Genomic DNA, 24,343 nt, shown 5'->3' with positions numbered 1-24,343 from the left:
CAGCGCCCTCCTTGTACCTGGGCGCCAACCGTGTCCCCAGGAGGATCCGCTCGGCGGTTCTGCCGCCCGGGTCCGGGTCCGCCCAGACCCCCTGGATGAGACCAGAGGGGAGGAAGTGGGAGGAGAGGCAGGAGGAGTGGCGGGCAGGAGGAGGAGGAGGAAGAGAAGGAGGAGGCGGATGGCCAGAATGGGTGACGTCACAGAACTACACTAAAGTTACTTGCGATAAAAAACGCATTGAGGTTTAAACACGGGATAGTCACGTCCTGCTAGCTGCACCTCTCCGTCTTGTTACCGAGCTGGAGGACATGGCGTCTCTCCCTCCTGAGATCCGGGGACTTCAGACCGATGGGGTTAGTTCCGAACCTTAAGTTGCTACGGTCGCCAAATAGTTGTAGCACGGGGCGACGCTAATGCGTAACAGCAATAACCCGCCGGCTGTTTGTCGAACCGCTGGAGTAACTCGGAGCGTGACGGACGTCATCGTTGACGTTTAAACTTCTCGCTAGCTTGCGCCAACTATTTCTTGCTAATTGGCACACGCCGTTTGAACATGTTAACTAGGGCGAGCAAAACACACCGAGAGACCCCGTCCGTAAGAGGCAGAGGCCGCGGTCCTGACCGACGCCCGCCGCTCAGCCCAATATTGGAGTCTGTGATTAGAAACGAACGAAGTAAATCTTATCAACTGTCAGTTTTAAGGCCTGAACCGACGCGAGACTCGCGAACGATCCGTCCGCCGCGAACGACATTTTAAAATGGATCAGGGAGTCCGGACTCACTCCGCCAAGAGAGCGGCGCCAATAAATGTTCGACTCACAAACTGAAAAGAATGACTGGGGACTAAAAGTCCAAAGTAAACAAAAAAACAAAAAACAAGGTACTTATCACAATTCATATTGAATTTGGCTAAGTTACACTTGGAATTTAATAACCAAAAAAACCGACAGAATTAACAAATTCCTACGATAATTAGATTCACAACTCAGAGCTCAAGCCGACTGTTCTGATTGTCGTTCGTCGTTCCCTGGAAGCCCTCCCTCGCTTTCTGCGCATTGTACAAACCCAATCAAACGAACGAAGAGTCTGAAAATAAAATGGAAAATTGATTTGATTTTATTATTATTTTTTTTTTTTTTTGCCGAGTGACTCGTCAAGAACCGATTCCGAGAAAAAGTGTCGAACGTTGTTATTTCCTTCGGCCGCGGCCACGTGACATGTGACGTCACGCCCCTATGACATCGATGGTCAAACTTTACAGAGAACAGAAAATTGTTAAATAACTTGGAGAGGATTCTGTCAGATATTAAAGTTCCTACTTACTTTATGGAACTTATCACCCCAAATGGCCTTGCTCATTTACGCTCTACTGTTCAATTATGAACAGTATATACTTATATATATATACATATATATATATACTACCTTTTTTTTAAACAGAAACAAATATGTATGTATGTATGTATGTATGTATGTGTGTATGTATGTATGTATGTATGTATTTGTGTGTGTGTGTGTGTGTGTGTGTGTGTATATATATGTGTGTGTGTGTGTGTGTGTGTGTGTGTGTGTGTGTGTGTGTGTGTGTGTGTGTGTGTGTGTGTGTGTGTGTGTGTGTATGTATGTATGTATGTATGTATGTATGTATGTATGTGTGTGTGTGTGTGTGTGTGTGTGTGTGTGTGTGTGTGTGTGTGTGTATATATATGTGTGTATAAGAATATTGTAAAAAAAAAAAAAAATGTGTCCTATATTTATGGTGTTAGTGTATGTTAGTGCTGTCAAGATTCAAGATTCAAGATTAAGAACGCACTTTGGTGTTGACAGTTGATGGTATCGTTTCAGGAGGAGTCGAGAATCCTGAAAGTCAAAGTCATCGCTGGAATTGGGCTGGCCAAAAAAGATATACTCGGCGCCAGGTAAGAAAAGATTCCTAGATTTAGAAGTTGTGCTTTGCGTGCCTGAATTGATATTGTGATCCGTTGCAATTCATATTGTCTCGCATTGAAACACCCCAGTCGGCTGCTGTTTCTCTTTTTGTGATGGCATATTAGAGGACTTGCTTCTTTATCTTTATGAATCGGCTAAATGATTGGAAGATGTATTTTTATTTTTTATTTTTTGCATGTCGACAAAATCCAACTCCCAATACATTTTGCAATGAGCTCGGCATTTCAGTAATTAATACCGACCGGGCTTAGGTGCAGTGTGTGGCGCTGTGAATCATTCACATCCTAAGCAAAGGTGTATTTGGCACAGCTGATCTAAACTCTCTCCGTCCCCTCTGTTATTTATGCAGCGATCCTTACACCAGGTTGTCGCTCTATGACCCCGTCGAAGGAGAGCTGACAAGTCTTCAGACTAAAAAAATTAAAAAGGTGAGTCACACAAATGCTTGACGGAAAATTTTATTTTATTAGTGGATGTTTTTTTTTTTTTTTTTTTTTTTTTTTTTGGTAAATCACTAATTTCTTTTCTTTTGCATCTCCTGTGACCCGAAGACACTTGATCCAAAATGGAATGAGGATTTCTATTTCAGAGTGAGTTGTAAAACGTCATGAAAAACTACTACCTGCATCGTGCCCTAAGCCAATATCTTGATTAAAGTCCATGTCTGATCATATGGACGATTGTGCGTACTGGTAATGGCTTTTGAATCCCCATGAAGAAATTGTTCATACCACTAATCTATTTATCCTGATCCTGACAATACCACTAATAGTATTAAGATATTGTCTTGAGCTTTCTGTTCAGTCCCATGGTGATGTCAGCAGATAGACAGTATTTGTTTTCAACTCGGCATGCTTTAACTTATCTTGCCAGTTTTTTTCCACAAATGCAGTTGCTTGACTGTAGTAACAGGAAGTAAGATAAATTTATCCCTGATCACATCACTTCCAGTAATGTTGGATTTTTCCACTTGTGTGATTTTAGTCATTAAACTACTAACAATGACAGAACATAATTTAAAGGCCAGTGCTTTAGAATTGTTATTGTTTTTTTTCAGGTTCATCCCAGGAAGCACCGTCTTCTCCTGGAGGTGTTTGATGAGAATCGTTTGGTGAGTAGGTTGTTTTTTGTTTTTGTTTTTGTTTTGTTTTTTAATCTCATATTTTGGGATGGTCATTACATTATGTGTTATAATTCAGTTGACAGGTATTTTGTAGTTATTGTCGGTGTGTCGCAGCACATTTTGTCTTTTGTCTCTAGCTTTTAATTACTCTTTCATGCATCCAGTAAGGCTCATTTTGCTCATTAGAAAATCAAAAAAAAATACAATTTTTAACCCTCTCCCTGTTATGATGGTCGCTTTCCTGCGTAGTAAAAGCAGCAATCAAAGTCATGTCTGAAAGTGTTGTCACTTTCCCGAGAGCATCTCAAATTTCAGTAAATACGGGATGAAAAGGCTGTAAACCTTAATATATTTTGGCTAAAAACGGTTCATCTGACAATCAAAGCGACAAGCACCCTTATTATGCCATTATGACTATTTGCTGTTGCTGGAAATGTCGAGCACCTCAATACCGAGAGCTGTAAATATGGGCGATCACTGACTACACCGAAACATCCCATCATCTTGTCACACTGGCTCCAGCTTGTGGCAAAACTAAGGTGATAGCTGCCCTCGCCTAAGTTGTCCAGCCCTCAACACTTGTCAAACACAAATTACACTTTTACATTAACTTATTCCATGGCTTTTATATTTGATAATGTACAATCATAAAAAAATCCCTAATGTATTAAACTAACATATGTGTAACCCTTTTAAAAGTTATAATTATAAAGGCGTAATGGTGTTCTCTACTGCATTCTTTCTCTGTAAATAGAGACGCTGATGCGTGTGTCATGAATGATGGAATCGCTTTTTATATATCAGGCATAGTTATTTGTTCAAGTAATTTGCCTATAATGTTTTGGGACACTAATTATAGATGCAGCAAAATAAATATACTGTCCTGATGTAAATGGTCTCACAGAAATCCCTACCCAATATAAAGCATACGCAAGAGAGGTGGCAATCATATATAGCCAGCTCTCCTTACTGGGCTTGTCTACCGACTGGAAAGCCGCAGCAGGGAAATGGGGAGCGGGTGAGGATGTGATAATTCAATCAAATATAACCTCTTTTCCTAGAAGATCTTTAGTCAATAAAGCACACCTGCTGCATGGGGGCCGTGATTGAATGGAAGGCTCAGAAGGTGATTTTCAGGAGTTGTAATGACTCCACGCCATTGAAGGCCTATTGCTCTATACCAATATGGAGTGGTGGTGGTTATTCCTGAATATGAATGTCTTTTCCTTTGGAACCTCAGAACCATGATATTGTGATCACTAGGTGTGTAACAATACGTTGACTTTTGAATTGAGATATTGATTCCGAAGGCAATAATATGGAACATTTTACCGTGTTCAAATTGTAATCCAGAGTTAACAAACTGCAATCGAACTCACAGAAACAATAATATTTAATAAGGTTTTTATGTAATTCCATTTTACAGATAGTTTGGAAAATGTACTGCCAAGAGAGTTTATTTTGGGGGTTTCTTTCTCCCTCTTTGGTTTGGGCCTATCTTACATTACATTACGCAATTAAGCTTTTGTCCAAAGCGACTTACAATAGGTACTATTATCATCAGTGGTCGAACCGACTGTACCTCACACTCTTCGTCAACAAAGCCTTCAATAGGAACAAGAAGGTTTTAGCCACAATGCACCTGTTACTTCAGAAACATGAAGGACCGAAGTGCTTCTTTCAGATTTTAAAAGTGAAATCTTGCCATAATGTAGCATAGAACTTGAATTACTATTTCAAGTTCATGAAATACGGTGCACTTTTCTGACAGCATTTTTGACAACCCGTATCGCACATGGATGGTGGGACACAACCAGAACTCGCTGTTACATTAGATTACATAACACAGGAGAAGTGGTTTAGCCTGTTATATCTCAGGGCAATGTAAAGTTGACTTTATTCATTTGCGTAACAGGAATGTACGCAAATGAATAAAATGTCAATGCTGGTGCCATGTTACGTTGCTCCTTGCAGGCAAAGCAGTGAGCTTGCTCTGTAAACACTTTTCTGTCTTTTCTGTGGGCTGTGATGAGAATCTCTCTTTATAAACCTACAGACTTTTGCAGTTTTGTACTGACTTCCTCCATGTGTCTGCGGACTACCCTGGTTTTTATGTTATGACTGCTATCGGCAACCCAATCCTCAGTTTGATACAGAATAATGTTGAAAGCTGGTCCCGTCGATTTCCTGTAACCTAATACCAGTGGGTAAAAATATTTGTGGGGGCACGAAGGAGCAGAAACATTAGAAGCATAGCTACAGTGGGAAGTTCAGTTTTGAGTGCGCTGCCCGAAGCAGACGCTCCCAATTTTACCAGCGCTTCGGTCTAAGATGTAAAGTAGAACGTTTATTCGGTTGTTTCCAACTAGGAGCGTGACTGGCGGATAAAGACAGAGGGACTGTATTGGTCTGACTGGAATCCAGGAGGTGCCGTTGCGACACGGCAGAGGCTCGTGCAAGGCTAGTGTTGGAGCTCTGCCACTGGAGATTCAGTGCAGTCGTTTGATTTCCAAACACAGTTTTAAAAGAGAAGGACCGCTGGGATTACCTCAAGTGTTGTATGGTTGGTTAAACCCGCTAAACAGAACCACTTACTCAGAGCCGTGACTAATAGCTGACATCAGCCGTGAGAGGAATGTGAGTTGTCAACAGAGCTATTTTGGCAATGTATAGACACTAATGTTTGTTATCACGGACCAGAAGTCTGAGCGGTGTCTTTGCTGCTTTTCTCCTCCGAGCGGGCTTTATCATGCGCGCATTGCAGGCATCAGAGAGTTAAACATATGGCGCGCCGGCTCCGCTTGCATTTTGCGTCGAGGAGAAGTAACACAGACCCTCTGTCGGAGACACTGAGAAGCCACGATGCAGAGAGGGGAGTCGGTTTGTCTGCCTGTAGCCCCACAGAGAGCTCGGCGCACAGTGCTGTCCACATGAAGGTTGCTCCTCTTTCTCCCGACTACAGCAGTCTTCAGCGCTATTCGTCAGTCTTCATACCCAAGTTTAACAGTGGCGGATGTAATAAGAAGAGCACCCTGCAGATCTCCCTACATCCCTGTGGAAGGCTCGGTGGAGAGCTGGAAGGCAACGCGGAAGATGTGGAGCAGGGGAGCTGTGAAGCAGGAGCAGGCAACAGCTCCGATGGAAGTTCATGCAGCAGCAGCATGGCCAGCGATGCAGGGTACTGCAGCAGCAGCAGCATTTTTGACGCGGAGGCTTCAGAACATCCCCGAACTGGCCAGGAGAAGGGTTTACCCTGCCGCAAGTCCAAGATCCCTTTGAGGCGGTGTTCCTCGCTGGTCATATTTCCAAGGAGTCCTTGCAGTACCCCGCCGGCCTCCCCAATTAACCCAGTGGCTGTCCCTGCTCTCCCTCCAACAAGAGGCTCTTTTCAGGCCTGTGTTCCAAAAACTGCCAGCGAGTCCTCACACGAGGAGGAGGTCAGCTGCAAAGGGTCCAGCTCCACGTCACTCAATGGCCTTAGACTCGCAAAGAGTGGGTGTTCCTCAGCTGATTTCAGGGACGCCAAACACATGGTGCAGTTTAATGTTCCCTTACAGGATCAACCAAAATGTAATAAGGGCGACTGGAGAAAAATGCCAGAACAGTCTTCGTTATTAGACCTGTCAAATCGACACTCCAGCAGGGTGCTGCTACACTTTGCCCACCAGAGACCAGTGATAACCGAAAAGGGAGCTCCAGCCAGGGCTAAAGCTAATGCGGACTTTCCGACGGCTCTTCAGCCGTCCTCACAACCCGGGGGTGAGCGTGAACCTCGCGTGAAGCTGTACCGGAGTACGTCCGCGTGTTTGCTCCATTCGGCTAAACTCTCAGAAAATAATCACAAAGCCTGTCCAAGAGAAAGTGGACATGTAAGGACACATAAGGAAAACCATTGTCATCCCGCCATGCAAAGGAGTTTCTCCTTGGAAGTGCCTTACCCCAACACCGGAATTTCTTGTCATCTTTCAAACCCAAAGCTGACAAGTCCGTGCTCTCAACACGTGCATATTCATTTGTCCCCTTGCTCCGGGGCTCGGTTGCCTACGTCCATAAGTGATGTAAAACCTAGCGACAAAAGGGATCCCGTTCTGAACAGCCCAGGTCAAGACACTGAGGTGAGTGATATGTGCGTCTTGGAATTAACTGGTACCCCTGATCGGCGGAACTAAGAGCACGTGCGACATCCCCAAAAAAAGCAGCACCGATTTAAAAAAAAAACAAAAAAAAAAAAAACACAATTGCCCAATGAAATAAGGCCATACCTCAAGAAGAAAAATGGTTGAAGGAGATCTTATTTTCTTCCTATGAAAATTGTATCACAAACATTCCCCCTAAGAACATAATATAACTTGAGACCGAAACGTGTTTCATTGTTAGCCTTTTAACAGTTTTATTATGAGGTCAACTCGGGTTACAAGAGTGAGAGAGGTTACTCGCTGGCATTAGGAGAAAGGTCTATCGATCTGAGACGACACCTTCTGATAATGTACTGCTGCCGTTCTGTTACAGCTATAACCGCCTGAATCCTTCAAACGCTTCAGCTCCAACTTCATGTCGAACATTGGTCTGACAACAACTAATGGGTTATTTCTGTAACAGATGGTTAAAGTAATGCAATTAACAAGGTTTAGTTTGGGGGGGGGGGGACTACTTTAAAAGCTTTTCGGTTGCGTTACAGTAGCCCCTTTAAATACTTGTCTCCCAGAAATTGGAAACAGTGTTGTTAGTCTATATTGTTTAGAATATGTCTACGGCTTATATTTAGAAGCGATATCTAGTCTTATTATTCTGTTAGCGCTATGAGTAATCGGATTAAGTATTTTAGCCTGGCTATTTCTAGTCGGGGGTAGGCCATTGCCCCTTCCGATATAAATAAACTGTGTCTAAAATATTCCCCCTGACTCCGGATAGTCTGGGGGGCCTGAAGCTCTGCCCAGTCCTGTGGATTCAAATTTAACAGTGTCATACCAGAGCAGCGGTCATGCCATGCCAGCTATCTGTGGAGATGGCTTGGGGTGGGGAGGGGAGGGAAGGGGGTGTCATATAGTGTAGCCAGGGTAAGAGTCTGATCCTTTTCCAGTAAAAGCATGGCCCCGTTCCGTCCCCCATCAGCGCCCCTGCGAGGCAGTGTTTGTGAAGTATCAGGTGTCAGCCCCCCTCCTTCTTGTATTTAGCAGGTTGTCAAGAGGGAAGGTATGCGCCGGCAATTAGCTGTTGCCTTCTCATTTAAATATCCAATATTCACATTTTGACAGTGCAATATTTCATGTACCCCGGACTCTGATGACGGTGACAATTGGGGGCTCATTCAATCACGCGTGTGAAATTTCTTTCCGTTTTGGCATTGACGACGCAAGTTTCATGGATCTGTTACCTGTGTGTTCTCATTTGTAGTGCAACCATATACTTGCATGTCCTTGTCAATAAGTTAATGAATATCCTGGTTTACCTTCAGTACAAATAGAAAGGTGAAAAGAGTTGATTATATTCTTTTGGTTTTGAAATTCAGCTTTAGGTCGCTTGAGATTTAGGATTAATATTAATATATAAATATACAGTCTATCTTGATTGTTGAATTCTCATTGAGAGGAATAAAATAGATTTATTTAATATATAATAATTGAGGCAGGGGATCTCTATAATTAGAAAAGAATATATTAATTTGGACTTCATAATAAAATCCAGGGTTTTAAGTTTCGGGGCTCACTTACTGGTCCTGATTTAAATCTTTTGGTTATCATAAACCTTCCAAATGGTGTTAGTTTATTTTCATTGTCCAAATAATTGTAATATAAACAATTTACTCTGTGGGGGAAATGAAAAATTGGCTATTTTTTAGTTAACATTAACCTGTGCTGAGCTCTTTGCTTGCTCCAGAATTGAAGCAGGAGGTGCACTTTGTGGCAGAGTTTTCTGAGAAATAAACACCAAATTTTGGCTTATAAGGCTTTACAAACATCCGCAAAATCCTTAGTGGACGGGTATAGTATACATGAAACAAGCAATTGCGTAGAGAAAATAAGACTTAAGAGCTGCTGAGGTTGGTTAAAACCTGGCAATCACTGTTTTCCTTAGCTGGTCCGGATACGGCTTGTTGCTTAATCTGGCCTTTCCAGTTTTACTTTGCTGAGCCACTAGAATGGTAAGTGCAGCAGGAAAGAGAGTTTAATCTATATTTGTTCATGTCAAACACTATAACGCTCTACATATTTCAGTCGCTCAGTCTGACATGCTGACAGTGTTGGTTCGGTCAGAAAGCTGACACCATTGCACGCTTACCTTCATATCTGGAGGTCAGCGCTGGAAATTCTTATTTTAATGTGCAAAACAATGTAACTATCAAATGGTACATTTGTCAATATTCTATCTCTGTAATAGCGGAATAATGGATGTTAAAGGTCTTGCCTGGTTGTGTGTTTGCATGTATGGTAAAGCATGCCCTCATCTTTATTTTGCAGACACGCGATGACTTTCTCGGCCAAGTGGACATCCCCTTACATCAAATACCGGTGAGCCTCGCTTTGTGGATTGATGCTTCAAACACACATTCTGTTTGTGTAGCTGATTTGGAAAATACATTTATAATAATAATTCAAAACGGACCACGAGCTTTTATACAAGTTATGCAATTTATGTAACTGGTTTTACTATTCCTGAATTTTTAGCTTCACCCACACCACTGCCCACATGTGGTAAATGTAAACACGTATTTTTGGCCTTTATGCTCCATTGCTCTGTTGTCAGTAGTTATGGACACACATTCCATCTTGTTTAAGTTAGTTTTTTCATTGTTTTCTTTTTAGTTTTTAATTATTTTATTTTTTTTGTCTGAATAAATAATCTCACATGACGATGCTTAAATTGTTGCTGTACTACCTTTTTTTTTTTTTTTTTTTTTTTTTTATCAAATGCCATAAAGTTCTTCTTGTAGTCAACAAAGTTGTGATTGTGTTAAAACAATGAAAGGATTTCCTTTTTGCTTTATTTTTTTTTTCTCCAGACAGAAAATCCTAACACTGAAAGGCCGTACACATTCAAGGATTTTCTGCTTCATCCCAGAAGGTCAATCTATTTTCATAATTTTTAAGCTTCTTGTTTTTTGGGTTTTTTTTTTATTTAAATATTAATCTTTCATGTATTAGTGCATTATTTTACTATGTATGAGAAACACAAGCAATCTGTCCTGTTCTGAGGCCTTTGGCCTTTCTTATTTTTGTTTTTTCAATACTTCCTTCGATAAACTTTTCTTGGTTGTTTCTATACAGCCACAAGTCCCGAGTCAAGGGTCATCTGCGTCTAAAAATGACCTACTTGCCCAAAAGCCCTGGCTCAGAGGAGGACACCGCAGAACAGACAGAGGAACCGGATGTAAGACCAACAATTCGATTCTCCGTCCGATTCTTATCTTCTTATCTACATTTCCGACATCTCCCCATTCATTGGTTATGTAAGGTCCTGATGCACTGATCCTCCTCAGCCATCATTATCCTATTTATTTTCACTTTTGCTTGCTTAGAGCTGAGCCTTCATGCTGCAACATGACTCCTGTATAATAATGATTACGCCATGAGAAAAGTAGCCTGGCTTTTTGTACAAGAGGTGAATGTTGCTGTTTCAAGTAGCATATACAACCTTGGCCCGATTTTATCAGGCATGTGAGAATCACTGCTAGGAATCACGCTTAAGGTTTGATAGGAGTAAAAACACTCCTGCCTCAGAGTAGTGCATACAGGTTTATTATGAAGCTTTCCACGCTCTCTTTCAACGCGGAGTAGGACTTTTTGAGACTGAATTTTGAGAGAGCTGCTTTACGCATTCCGCGGAAGTCCAAACTCGGGGAAAAGTTCCAACCGCCTGCTTGGAAAAGTGATGCAATTTAATTGAGTTAAACAATTATATTTAATGTTTTTAAAAAACATAGCACTTGTCCCACTGTTTTGAATTCAATTGAGATTATCCATTCATCTCTAGACGGCCCTCTAGGGGGTGTGGCCAAAAGAGTACATTGGCAGTAGGTCACAGCCTCTCAAACAGCATGATTGCCCTGTTCTCAGAAACGGGAGTGTTGCAGCGGGTTATATGGAACACAGAATATGCTGAGAATGGGCTGTATTCCCCTTAACAGATAAGTGCGTACATTCTAGGGAGGAATGTTGTGTGGGGAGTGCCGCACACTTAGTTTTATGCTTACTCGGCAAAAACCCACCTGAAAATACAGGTAGACATATTAGGGGAATTCCTCACATACATGCCCCCCCCTGCTTTGTAGCTGTGGCATCCTGGGTGCATCGACATCGTCATAGGATGTCTTTGTGAGGTCACAACTCTACCCCTATAAAATACTGGGAACTCCGAGCGGGTTAGGACAATTTGACCAAATATTTCAATCGATACGTCCAAGGGCAGCACGTCTTGCCATCTCTCTCTCTCACACACGCACACACACACACACACACACACACACACACACACACACACACACACACACACACTCGGTAATCCAACATTACGAATTTGGTGCAAAAAGCTGTTTAAACACAGAGTTTGGAAGAATTGGATAATGGCAGCTACAGTTACAATACCAAAAAGTAAAGGAAGAATAAGAATGAAGGGAGTTCCCTGGTGGACTGAGGAGTGTAGGGAAGCAGTGAAGAACCGAAACAAGGCCTTTAAGTTCTCCCAAGATCTCATCTAGTATAAGAGACAACAGTCAGTGGTGAGAACTATTCGGCAAGCAAAAAAAGAGAGAGTTGGAGGAGTTAATGTTACAAGATACAGTAGGAAGGACAACACGAATATGACAGGTTTGGAACATGATTGAGAACATGGGAGGGAAAGGAAGAGAATGGAGCGATTCAGCCATCAAATAGACCAATGACTGGGTTTGGAGTGGGTTTAGAAAAGGGAAGAGGTGCTAGGTACTCTCAATTTGTCTGGAGGATGAAATGAGGAAAGCACCACTTGGCAAGGAAGTGGCTGTGTGTGTGTTCCTCGATGGAAAGGAATACAATATGCTGTGGAGAGAAGGATTAATAATTCAGCTTGACAAAGTTGAAAATCAAAGGTAGAGCGTTTAATTTAATCAAGAGATTTTATTTTATTTTTTTCACACGGCGGGACAATCCAAGTCAATATTCGATTAGACATTAATGAAATGTGAGGTTGATAATGAGACGCCGCAAGGAAGTTTGTTCAGCCTGTTACTATTGAGCGTTATTAGTGCATGCCCGTGCAAAATGTAGGACTATTTCCTCACACATCCGCTCGGCACAGCTATGTTTAGGCGTGACTCTGATGACACGCACACGCTGTCCACTTTCCACAATGGATGAAACTTCCGGTTAGTCAGACAGCCGGTAAAGAATCTTTGTGACTCAGTCGCAGAGCCCTGAAGCCCCGCCCTGCTCCTGCACAGAGAGCACAGAGGGCAGTTGCATGTTGTTTATTAATATTACATGTGTCACATGTCCAAATCGCACCAAATTCGACACTGCACGTCCCTGGGTCCCCAGCAATACACCCTCCAAGTGTGAAGTAGATAGGATGAACGGTTGTCGAGAAAATCAAAGGACAGACAGACAGACAGACAGACAAATGCAGAGTAAGAACGTAAGACATTTGTCATGAATTGGTTATTTTCATGAGCTATTGTTATTTAATGTGTTTATTAACTGGTGAATCCTTTGACTTTGGCCAAGTCAATATGTCACATACACAGCTATTGACTTGCAATTTGATATCTTGGCCCATGTTGTCTGTGTTTGACACTGTGCTGTCTTTGAATTAAACGCAGCCTGGTTGGGAGTTTCTGGAGGGGCAGGACATGTCGGGTCCACGGCAGCTCCGGCAGCTTCCCGCCATGCCGCCTGGTTGGGAGGATAGGCAGGACAACCTGGGAAGGACCTTCTACGTCAACCATGAAAACAGAACGACACAGTGGCACAGACCAACAACACAGTAAGAACGCTTTATCAATGTGCGATACAATGCTTTGGTTTCAGTACGGTTACGCTGTATCAATGCTTCATTTTGAGGCTTTGAAGATGACAGGAGAACATCCACTAGCTCTTGGGAGTTCAAGTGTGTGTGTGTGTGTGTGTGTGTGTGTGTGTGTGTGTGTGTGTGTGTGTGTGTGTGTGTGTGTGTGTGTGTGTGCGTGTGTGCGTGTTTCTCACAGAGACAGTGCGATGCAGGCACTGCAAAGACAGGACAACAACATGGAGGCCCACTATGCTTTCATTGGCCGGAGACAAATTTCTGACCACGAAGAGAATGACAGGCAGGAGTCTCCTGAAGTAATCCTTGCTTATTTGATTTGCTCAATCTCTGTACGCAATAATGTCTTGTTAATCCCTTTTCAATATCTTCTAATATCTTACGATTAGTTTTGCCTGGATTTTAAATGACGTTAAATAAATAATAATCAAAATGTAACCGGAAATTGCAGAATTGCTGATTTTGCTGTAAATGTATTGTTATACAACGGATCAGGCTAAGATAACCCAGGCAATATTTTTGCACTATGAAGTTTGGCATTTCATATTTTTAAGCTTTTTATTCAAACAGTTGCTGTTGGCATCCACCAAGTGCTGCATTGACTAATTAACCAACTGTCCAACAAAACAACGTCTACAAAATCCTTGTCACCCAGAATCCCTCTCTTTAAAAATAACTTCTCTACTCTAGAACTGGGAGATCATAACTGAGGATGAGTCCATGCCACACCATAATAATAACCAACGCTCCACATCCCCACCCCTCCCACCACTGGAGTTCCATGCTTTTTGTGAGGAGCTGAGTCACCTCCATGTCTCAGAGGCCGGCCCCGGCGATCGGCACGCCTCCCAGGTGGTTATTTAATATCCTGCGCCTCTCGGGTCCGTCATACTCATGGCCGCGCGCTGTAATGTCCGTTTCCTCTGCTGCAGGATCACTCCAGCGGTTATAGGCATTCCAGTCGAAGAGGAAGCGCGCCAACGTCAACCGCCGAGGAACATCCTCTTCCTCCTGTGGTGCGTGATTTACTCATTTTGGTAACACCCTAAACCGTCCAGCTGGATTCCTCTACGGTCACCGTGTAGTATATTGTCTTTGGTTTACCTTCATCACTGTGGCACGGCAACGTCTCTGGATTTCTGGATTTTCGGTGAAGTTTCGCTCTCTTCGCCGACTTCAGGTGTGTTTGCGTGATGCGTTTTCTGTTTTTGGTCTCTCAGCAGCCGCTGCCCGCCTCACCCGGGCTGCCTCCAGGTTGGGAGGAGAAGCAGGATACCAAAGGAAGACGCTACTTTATCAACCACAAGAGTCGTTCCACTACATGGACGCGACCCCTTGTTCAGGTAGGATCCACTCTGTGGCTCTCGATGTGTCGAGGCGAGGGTGAGGGGAGAAAAGCATTATGGAGCCTGTCAGGAAGTTCTAGCCGACTTGGCCAAATATGAAATCATCATCTCATATTTCAATACTCACAAAGTCACCATACTAAAGAATCATCAAATAATTATCCTTGATATTGAATCGTAAGGTCCCCGTCAATCCCCTTCCCTACCAAGCAGTAATTGCATTTATCCAAGTTGAATATCTCATACATATTAATAAGTTTACACAAATGCGTCGCTCATGCCCCTTATTCAGCCCTCTTTTTCTAATTGTATTTAGTTATTTATTTTACCATTGTAACGTTTAAAATTTGACAGATAACATCAGAGGCAGCGGCACAGAATGTGGTACCCCAGAGCCCTGCAGCACACCAGCCGCCCGTCAACCAGGAGGAGTCTCCCCAGCACTCCCCAGGACCAGAGGCCCGATACGAGTGTGGTTTCATGCCGGCTGGCTGGGAGGTTCGCAGTGCTCCCAATGGAAGACCATTCTTCATCGACCACAACACAAAGACTACTACTTGGGTGGGAAAAGCGAAACACTGTGTTCTTCATACATACCTTTTTATTTAAAAAAAAAAAACAAAAAAAAAAAAACTGGTGCTGGTTTAAAGAAAATATGTGTCTTGTTCTGAGTTTGTGCATGTTGCATGTTGGGTAGAGGCTAAACTTTAAAATCCTTGGACCCTCTTGTTTTCCTGTTCTCTTGTTCCCTCCACTCTTCCCGGTGTGATCATTTTACACCATCGATATACCGTCAATAGAACCGCGTCTCTTTAAATGACTCGCATCCTGTTTCAATGCAGGAAGATCCCAGGCTAAAGATTCCTGTGCAGATGAGGAAGAGACCTTCACTTGACCCAGCTGATCTGGGCTCAATGCCAGTAAGACCATCCAATATATCAATTATCTAAAAACCATAGATCATCTTCAACCCTTGACGGACATAATTTGATTTCATAGCAGGAAGGCATACTGTGCAGATTTGACCCGATTATTTTATTTTATATATATATATATATATATATATATATATATATTTGAATTTTTTTGGGATAATTCTGTGAGCTTGTCGTTGAGCTTCATAAAACAGAAACATTGATTTGTGAGTGTATTTATATATTTGTTTCCGTATTTATCTATTTATCTATCTATTTATTTATTTATTTATTGTAATTACGGCTGTACGTATTAAGCTGAATTACAGTGACTCCAAAAAAGATATACATAGGGCTCGTCCCAAAAGTGAAGTAAACCTTAGTCTCTTTTCCCTCTTAGGCCTACTTTGAAGGGATGAAAAATTGAAATGGGGTGGAGTATTTTTGAGAGAACAGATTAAAACAAAGGGGAATGTTGCACAGGGTGCCTTTTTTGATCTAGTATGGATGTTAATAGTATATTAAACTTAGACGTGGATAATGGAATAAACAAACTGACTGCACAAATGTTGCACAAAATTATAAATAAAAACTGAAAACATGTATGCTTATATTGTAAAATGTCTGTTTTCCTAGCCGGGTTGGGAGGAGAGGGTACACAGTGATGGGAGAATTTTCTACATAGATCACAGTACGTATCACATTCAGCTCTAAGCATATGTCTTTGCTCCATGTCTAATGAAACACTATAACATGTTACTTATACATATATGTTGTCTTCTCTATATCAGACACTAGGACCACACAATGGGACGATCCAAGATTACAGAACTCTGCCATAACAGGACCAGTGAGTATTATTCACTTCAGCAGTATCGGCCTATATTGACTATACTGTGTTCTGGTCATCATAACTTCTGTTTTGTCAATTGCAGGCTGTGCCTTATTCCAGAGATTATAAGCAGAAATATGAATACTTCCGTAAGAAGCTGAAGAAACCGGTAAGATTAATGCTTTCCTGAAGTTTTTTTGGTAATGTTTAGCTGTAGCAGGCGGTTGATCATTTCACACAGATATGGTCACACTACCTTTTTTATACCTAAAACACAAAATGACACGCCTGCCAGGCCGACATCCCCAACCGCTTTGAGATGAAGCTCAGGAGGAACGCGGTGCTAGAGGACTCGTACCGGCGCATCCTGTCGGTGAAGAGGGCGGATGTCCTGAAGGCCCGGCTTTGGGTGGCGTTTGAGGGGGAGAAAGGGCTGGACTACGGGGGTCTGGCCCGGGAGTGGTTCTTCCTGATCTCTAAGGAGATGTTCAACCCTTACTATGGGCTGTTCGAGTATTCTGCCACGTGAGTTCAAATATTATTTCTTATTGACTTGTTTATTTGATATCTCGACATCCTCTGGGAGTCTCATTCAGTACAGTGTATTGTTCCAGCAATCATGGATATTCTGGAATGGATTAGAGATGTGGTTGATTTAAGTTGATAAATAAGACTTTGTAGGAAATGTAGTAATTAAAAAAGAGTACCCTAGCTAATCTTATTGTTGTTGATTTAAATAATATGTAGATTGTTGTAAATATATTCTTAGGGGTAATGAATGATTTTAATGAATAATTATACTCACTAGAATTAATATTACATTTCTATAATGCTGTAACCTTATTTTACAATTGTCAAGAAGTGCTACACAACAAGAGACAAAGAAATGGTAAAACAAAGAATCATTGTGCCAAGCCATCATTAGTAGAAATTCTTTGAAACCAGTCCAGAAACCCGGGTCAGATCATTGTAAGGATAATAGAAGATGTTTCAGTGACCAAACAACAAAAAAAGGCTAACCACAGAATAACCATAGATAAAGTTGGTTGCTTTACAAAATGAATGTAAGCAATTATTAATTTATTTAACTAATTATTGTGGTTATCTATGTAATCCTGTCAGTCCACATATTACATAATTCAACTGGTGTTATGTAATTATTGAAATTTAAATTCCATAATAAAAATTTTAGTAAGGCCTCTTGCACAACTTTTTTTTTTTTTTTTTTAATATACAGTTATACATGTTCATTATTCATTTGATATCTCTTTCAGGGACAACTACACGCTGCAGATTAACCCTAACTCAGGTTTATGTAATGAGGACCACCTGTCGTACTTTAAGTTCATTGGTCGCGTTGCGGGCATGGCGGTGTATCATGGCAAGCTGCTCGATGGTGAGGACGCCGACCGAAACACATTCGTCTCATTAAAAACAATATTTTCACATGGCTATTTGGATATTTTTAAACTCCTGTGAAGCAGCTATCCGGTTAGAGAGGGGCAGATCGAATTGCAAGGTTTTAGGGTCCCTCACGTGACATCTCGGTGTATGTCTCCCCCCCCCAGCGTTCTTCATTCGGCCATTCTACAAGATGATGTTGCAGAAGTCCATCAATCTGCACGATATGGAGTCTGTGGTGAGTTCCTCGCTTAGAGCTCCCTCGTGAGGTTATTGTTTCCATCCTGCACTTTTTGACCAACGCGTGGATGTTTTGGTGGCCCAGATACCTAAGGTGTTTTTTAATAATGTCCCCATAGGACAGCGAGTATTTCAACTCCTTAAAGTGGATTTTGGAGAACGACCCGACCGACCTGGACTTGAGGTTCTCCATTGATGAAGAACTGTTCGGACAGGTTGGCGTCATGTGTACTTTTTTTTTTTTTTTTTGTTTTTTTGTTTTTCTACTTTGTGGTTTAAAAGGAAGCACGCGTACATGTCACTCGTACTGACTGGTTATGTGTCTTTTTTAGACACACCAGCGCGAACTGAAGCCTGGCGGCATGGAGATCGTCGTCACTGACGACAACAAGAGCGAATACATCCAGTAAGTAGAGGGACGCTCGGGGACACGTTCATAAAAACAAAACACATATTACAAAACACATACTGTTTATGCTGCTGTTTGCTTTGTTTGACAGTCTCGTGATGCAGTGGAGATTTGTGAACCGGATACAGAAGCAGATGACCGCCTTCAAGGAGGTGAATAATTAGTCCGACTTAGTTTAGTTGTCATAATAAATTAAGGATTGATTTCTAAAAAAATATATATTCTTCTTTTTTATCTTAGGGATTCTATGAGTTAATTCCTCAGGATCTGGTGAAGATCTTTGATGAGAATGAATTGGAGGTGGGTTTCTTTACGCTGTTCACCTTGAACCGTTTATTTTCAGTCGGATGCGTTGTAATTGTTGTTGTTGTTGTAATCTCTGCTTCCGCTCTTCCGTTCAGCTGCTGATGTGTGGCCTGGGAGACGTGGATGTGAACGACTGGAGAGAGAACACCAAGTACAAGAACAGCTACTGTGCCAACCAGCCCGTCATCCAGTGGTTTTGGAAAGTAAGCCTTTTCTCCCCAGTGGAGTTCAACGGGGTCTTTTCTCTGTTGTGGAACAAAATGTTTCATTAGGTTTTCGATTTGTGTGTCTGGTTTATTCTTAATTGTTTCTTTCATTGGATTTGTTCTAGACTGTACTGCTGATGGACGCAGAGAAGAGAATCAGACTTTTACAGTTTGTGACAGGCACATCCAGGGTCCCAATGAATGGCTTTGCTGAACTCTATGGTGAGCTTTTGTCATGTGTTTTTGCTTTAAATGATTATATGTTATTGCATTTTGTGTGTTTTGATTGAAAGGAGCAGATTATATCAGGTTAATTGGATTGAATAATTAATAGTAATTTACACTCCTTTACTGACGCTTTGAACTGTGTTGTGTATATTGACTCTTTGCTCAATAATCAAATGTGTGTATGGATCAATACAAGTTTTAGCCAAGTGAGCCAAAAGCTATGAATGGATTAACAAACTGAAGACGAGTTCACATTTCAAGAGGTTTATTTGTCACATACACCCACACACACACACACACACACACACACACACACACACACACACACACACACACACACACACACACACACACACACACACACACACATATATATATATATATATATATATATATATATATATATATATATATATATATATATATATATATATATATATATATATATATATTTACATATATTATATAATGTGTGTGTGTGTGTGTGTGTGTGTGTGTGTGTGTGTGTGTGTGTGTGTGTGTGTGTGTGTGTGTGTGTGTGTGTGTGTGTGTGTGTGTGTGTGCGCGCGCGCGTTCATACACATATTCATTGCCTGAAGTTGTAGTCTACCTGCACCACAGGGCCTATTACTACTAGGGCCTTCTTCCTGAAGTCATGGTTACCTGCACCACAGGGTCTATTACTACTAGGGCCTTCTGCGTTCAGCTCCACATCGAGCATGTTCCCCAAATAGTGCGTTATGAAATTTCCCTCCTAATTATCTCCTTTTTAAGGATCTAACGGGCCACAGCTGTTCACCATCGAGCAGTGGGGAACACGTGACAAACTGCCCCGAGCCCACACATGGTGAGTACTTCACAGGGATGTTTCGAGAATAGTTGTCCGGGGAAGCATTTTGGACGTTCACTAAATTATCTTTACCTTCATTCCCCACAGCTTCAATCGACTTGACCTGCCTCCATATGAGTCCTTCGAAGAGCTGCGAGAGAAACTTCACATTGCCATAGAAAATGCACAAGGCTTTGACGGGGTGGATTAGGACAATAAATGATTATCTTACAGGGTTTAATTGATGTGATTGCCATTAAAGCAGCACCTAAACAGTAGAATATTGTGTTGTTGAGGGAAGAACTCAACTAGAGGCCTTATATGCCAGCAATGTGACTAATGAAGGACGGTCACGCGGCCTTCCCTCGGGCTCAACTCCTCTCCTCTGTACAGGAACACGACCGCAGCCTGGAGAGATGTTGAGTGACTAAACCACTCCCTTTCTCAAGTTTACAAATATATATTTTTTAATTCTGTTATGATACTTAATGTCAAGTTGCTCAAAAACAAATGGCTATGTTGAGATTTTTGCACATTTTGTTCTGCTGAAAGAGCCTTCAGAAAATATTCTTTAAACTATATTTTATTTTAGAAAAGATGATTCCAAACCATGTTTGTGAACACATACAATTTATTAACATAAACATTCAGAAATCAACTTTCTTTGATTGTTCTGTCTATCTATATATAGATATAATATTTACCACCATATGGACAGTCAGCTGCAATTTCCTAACAAATTCACAATGTTTATTTTTTTCTGTTTCTTCATATTTACATAACATTCCAGTTCATTTGATTCTGCAATAAGAAATATATGGCATCAAAACATTTTGTACCACTAATTGTGAAGGGTTTTATCCACAAAGATATTCTATCTTAAATTAACCAAATGCATGCAATGTAAGTAGTGATGCAACAACACAGGCATTGTTAAGAGAGTCAGTTATACAGTTAACTGGAAAATTACTCCTTTTCTATGATTTTTAAAACAACCACTAAACTATGCATTGCTTATCATGGTGCATATTATTAAATTAAAGCAATCATGAAGTATCACACACACACACACACACGTACAATTATTACCGTAGCAAAGCACATTGCCTCTATTAGAAGTAATCTGCCTGTGAAGTTATTTGTGCATTTATGCATTAGGAACTAAGTATTCCTTTCCATAATCATCAATGGCAACTTGCCACAATTAAGTGGAATAAGAAGTATATCCAAGTATTAGACAACATATCTTCATATTAGTTATCTTCAAAAAATAAAATGGTTATGAGGCAGGTGGACTTTAACATACAGTAGAAACATGTTGAATATAATCACATGTATATTCTTTTCTTTTTTTTTATTGAAGGCTGCGTTCCTCTACTCCTCAAGGGTGTAATTTCAGTGCAAAGCTCTATTTTTAAGAGTACACCTGTAAAGTTGTTATTTTGCCGGTAGATTGACTTGTGGTAATTCATAACTGCTGATTCTGTTCTCAAATATGTCTTGTTTGGTTAACCATGTAAAGAATTCTCTCCTTGTAGCAGTTATGTGTTTTAAAAGTTTAGACATGGTTAAAAAATGTTTACACTATCTGCTATGTTTACAGGCTGTTAATGAAGGAAATATTGTGGGCTTCTTGTCTCTAAGAACACAGTTTTATACTTCTGCTTTTATAAGGTAAAGCACTTTGTGAATATAGGTAAGTCTTACTTTATCTAGACCTTTGCCAATCTATCTCCTGCAGACTGTTTGCAATGGTTGCAAATGTGAAAAAGATCCTCTGCTTCAATTGTAATTAAGAAAAAAATGTTTACACAAAAGTATTTCTCAAAGTAAGCATATTCCTCTAACATGTAATTTAAAATAAATAATGAGGCCTTCATTTGTAATTTATTAATTTTGTTCTTGATAGATGACCTTTTGAGATATAACATTTTTTTAAATGCTCTTAATTATCTGATATTGACTGTTTAGGAATGGTGGGAATATAAAGACGTTTATGATTTGGCAGATTTTGCTATTTTAGAACTTAAAATTACACCTGTAAGTGTATTCTTCAAAAGTTTAAACAAATGGAAAATCCACAATTTATCTTATTTGTCGAATATCAAAACCAAATTGAAAATATATTTACAACAATAAAGACATGACAATGCAAGTATCTGTAGTACTGTCTTCGATTGTTTTCCAACATAAAAAAACCTTTTTTTCATTTTTTTGTATCAACTCATGTCTATGCAATAAAGACAATTTTTTTCCCTGTAATAGTCATACAGGGTTTTTTTTTTTATTCCCATCTGATTAATAATTACATTTAAACCATGACTTGATGCACGTTGATGCCCTGATACACACGATGTAATACCAGATTGCCCCAGAAGGAGGAGATAAACCTCTGACCAGTTAGATCAATTCTACACAATTACATATACAATTATTTTTATGTACAGTGCAAGTACACTCATAAATGTTGCAATAATTGGGGTCAAACCATAAAGCTGACCATGAAATATATCTTCTAAAAATGATCTTTGAAGAATATTTTCTATATATAAGTTTCATGTTTAATCCGACAGATACTTGATACGCTGTCATACTTACGTATGACACTTTTATTTAGATTATTGGCTCATTGTTAATCTGTAGGATTGTACGTATCGTATTTTTCTTATGTTTGAAGAAATATAATTAAATTTAGTCTTTGTCAAAATCAACACCCTAATCCTCAATGTAACCCAGTACGTGATCTCTTCTGTGTGCTTTGAAAGTTAATATGGTGCACATTTTCAAATTTGTATTTCTTACAGCAGGTTGAGTTCTCTCCTTGGTCTGTTTGCACTATTCACCCTAACAACCACAGCTCTCGTCTCCCCCACCCCCACAGCGCCAGCCAAGGACTCCCCTTCCCACAGGGGTCAGGAGATAGGTCACACGATTCAGGCCGGCCTTTTTGGACACTTTTGGGGTCAGCGGGGATGGGCATGTGTGGCTTCTGAATGGGAAGGAGCTCGGCCAATGGCAGGAGGCGCTGGGTGTGCTCTCTTTTACCCATTGCCTAACAAACATTCATAACCTGATAATGACTTTTACTCCATTGATCTGGCCTTATAGCTTGACCTTAGTTCATCTGTAGCCCGATCATCATTCCACCCACAAACTGTGCTGTATTGACAGGTGCCGAAACTGAATTCCTGATTAAAGACCTTTGGGGGCGCCCCTTGACCAGCGAGGAGTGGCTGTAAATAAGGACTGGCATTTACTTTCTCATATTAAAGACCACAGCCCACAATGCAGGCCTCAGACACATGCCTGTATTTGGTTTGAAAATGTTAATTTAGTCAAAAGGCAATTGGCAAAGTGACATTTTTGCCACCCGTCTATCTCTATCACTTCTCCTTTTAATAGATGTAATAGATGGTAACAGAAGTTTGTTGTTGGGAGCCTGACAGCGTTGGACGTTTTTTTTTTTTTGTTTGTTTGTTTGTTTGTTTGTTTTTTAACATATATTAAATGATGAATCAAAGCTATGATTTCTTCTCCAAAATGGATGAATAGAGTTTGGGATATTGTATACAGTATATACTGTATATGTATGAATGCCAGTTTAACGGTTCCCCAGCCATGATCCATCCACCATGCTTATAATTTGTATTTATTGGACACTTATTTAATATCTATATGCACTTATTAGCATTGTTACCTTTTCACTGGACCACGACGCAGAACTTTTGGGTTTCCCTCTGTTTGGCCGAATGGATCTAACAGCTGGGCCTCGCTGCCGCTGCTGCTGCTGCTGAATAAGGGTGCAGAGAGGGGGACGAGAGGTCAAACTCTCTCCACAATACGGGATGGACATCGGATCAATATCTGCATTAACACAGCAGCTGTCCTGCTGCTCCCATCAATGTGTTCTTGTAATTGTCCAATGGGCCCAGTTTTGAGTGGACGAGGGTCTCAGTCATTTCCATGACCAGTTGGCTTGCGTTGCGTGCAGTTGGCTGTGTTACACTGAGAGATAAAGCCACTTCAACTGGAGCACAATTGATCAAACTAACAAAATAGATTTCCCTGCACAATCACTATAGAAAGAGTCAAACTAGATGTTTACTAGTGATTGTTTTTTTGGGGATTCAGTTTATTTTTCACTTCAACTTATGAAATGTACTTCAATCAAGTTACAGTGGCTGCCTAATGTGGAGGAGAGGCTGACAACCTCACCATAACGCCTGGGACGAAAACAACGTTTTGACGTTTTATCCAATGTTCCTGAACATTTGATAAGCATCGATCTGCTGTGTACGCAAAGAAAACAGCACCCTCGTCAAATTTCCCAATTTTAAGAGATAAGCTTATTCATTACCAAGAAAGAGAACAGGACAGCTCTGAGCCTCGTCAAACACTGAGCAGCCCTGGCAGTGCAAGTGCTCTTATGGACGCTGCGTGTCACATCCACTAACATCACCCTACAGTTGTATCCTGGAGTTGTTGTTTGTTCTTGGAGTTGGTGTTGTGCGTTCTTTTGAACACACAAAAAGAACATGCCTGACGAACTGATCTTCCACTGAC

At 41.0% G+C, this 24,343-nt stretch overlaps 1 protein-coding gene across 2 annotated transcripts; it reads left to right on the top strand.

The window, feature by feature from the left end:
* Positions 1 to 255: 255 nt before the first annotated feature.
* On the top strand, positions 256 to 21,938 carry nedd4a (NEDD4 E3 ubiquitin protein ligase a). 2 transcript variants are annotated; one of them, XM_079997089.1, is made up of 29 exons: positions 256 to 353; positions 1,846 to 1,919; positions 2,300 to 2,378; positions 2,502 to 2,540; positions 3,008 to 3,061; positions 9,532 to 9,582; positions 10,074 to 10,135; positions 10,339 to 10,441; positions 12,867 to 13,030; positions 13,251 to 13,368; positions 13,760 to 13,921; positions 14,002 to 14,085; positions 14,290 to 14,412; positions 14,770 to 14,976; positions 15,258 to 15,335; positions 15,966 to 16,020; positions 16,121 to 16,179; positions 16,265 to 16,330; positions 16,457 to 16,686; positions 17,436 to 17,557; positions 17,730 to 17,800; positions 17,922 to 18,017; positions 18,135 to 18,208; positions 18,303 to 18,363; positions 18,452 to 18,511; positions 18,613 to 18,720; positions 18,849 to 18,945; positions 19,726 to 19,798; positions 19,889 to 21,938. In XM_079997089.1, exons 1-29 carry the CDS (start codon positions 309 to 311, stop codon positions 19,989 to 19,991), a joined length of 2,718 nt encoding a protein of 905 aa, XP_079853215.1. In that variant the 5' UTR covers positions 256 to 308; the 3' UTR covers positions 19,992 to 21,938. The 2 variants fall into 2 exon arrangements, with proteins under 2 accessions (XP_079853215.1, XP_079853214.1); XM_079997088.1 differs by lacking the exons at positions 256 to 353; positions 1,846 to 1,919; positions 2,300 to 2,378; positions 2,502 to 2,540; positions 3,008 to 3,061 and adding an exon at positions 5,413 to 7,188.
* Positions 21,939 to 24,343: the final 2,405 nt, after the last annotated feature.

The sequence above is a fragment of the Zeus faber genome (assembly GCF_960531495.2).
Source record: "Zeus faber genome assembly, chromosome: 3".
NCBI classification, from domain to species: domain Eukaryota; kingdom Metazoa; phylum Chordata; class Actinopteri; order Zeiformes; family Zeidae; genus Zeus; species Zeus faber.
The sequence above is the reverse complement of the archived record's forward strand: the minus strand, read 5'-3'. Positions and strand labels throughout refer to the sequence as shown.

Bases quoted from the DNA above. Each gene is read 5' to 3' on its own strand.
- nedd4a (XM_079997088.1), top strand. From the start codon at position 5,857: ATGGCGCGCCGGCTCCGCTTGCATTTTGCGTCGAGGAGAAGTAACACA. The intron at 16,180-16,264 runs GTGAGTATTATT...TGTCAATTGCAG, and splicing joins ACTCTGCCATAACAGGACCA to GCTGTGCCTTATTCCAGAGA. The intron at 17,801-17,921 runs GTGAGTTCCTCG...ATGTCCCCATAG, and splicing joins TGCACGATATGGAGTCTGTG to GACAGCGAGTATTTCAACTC.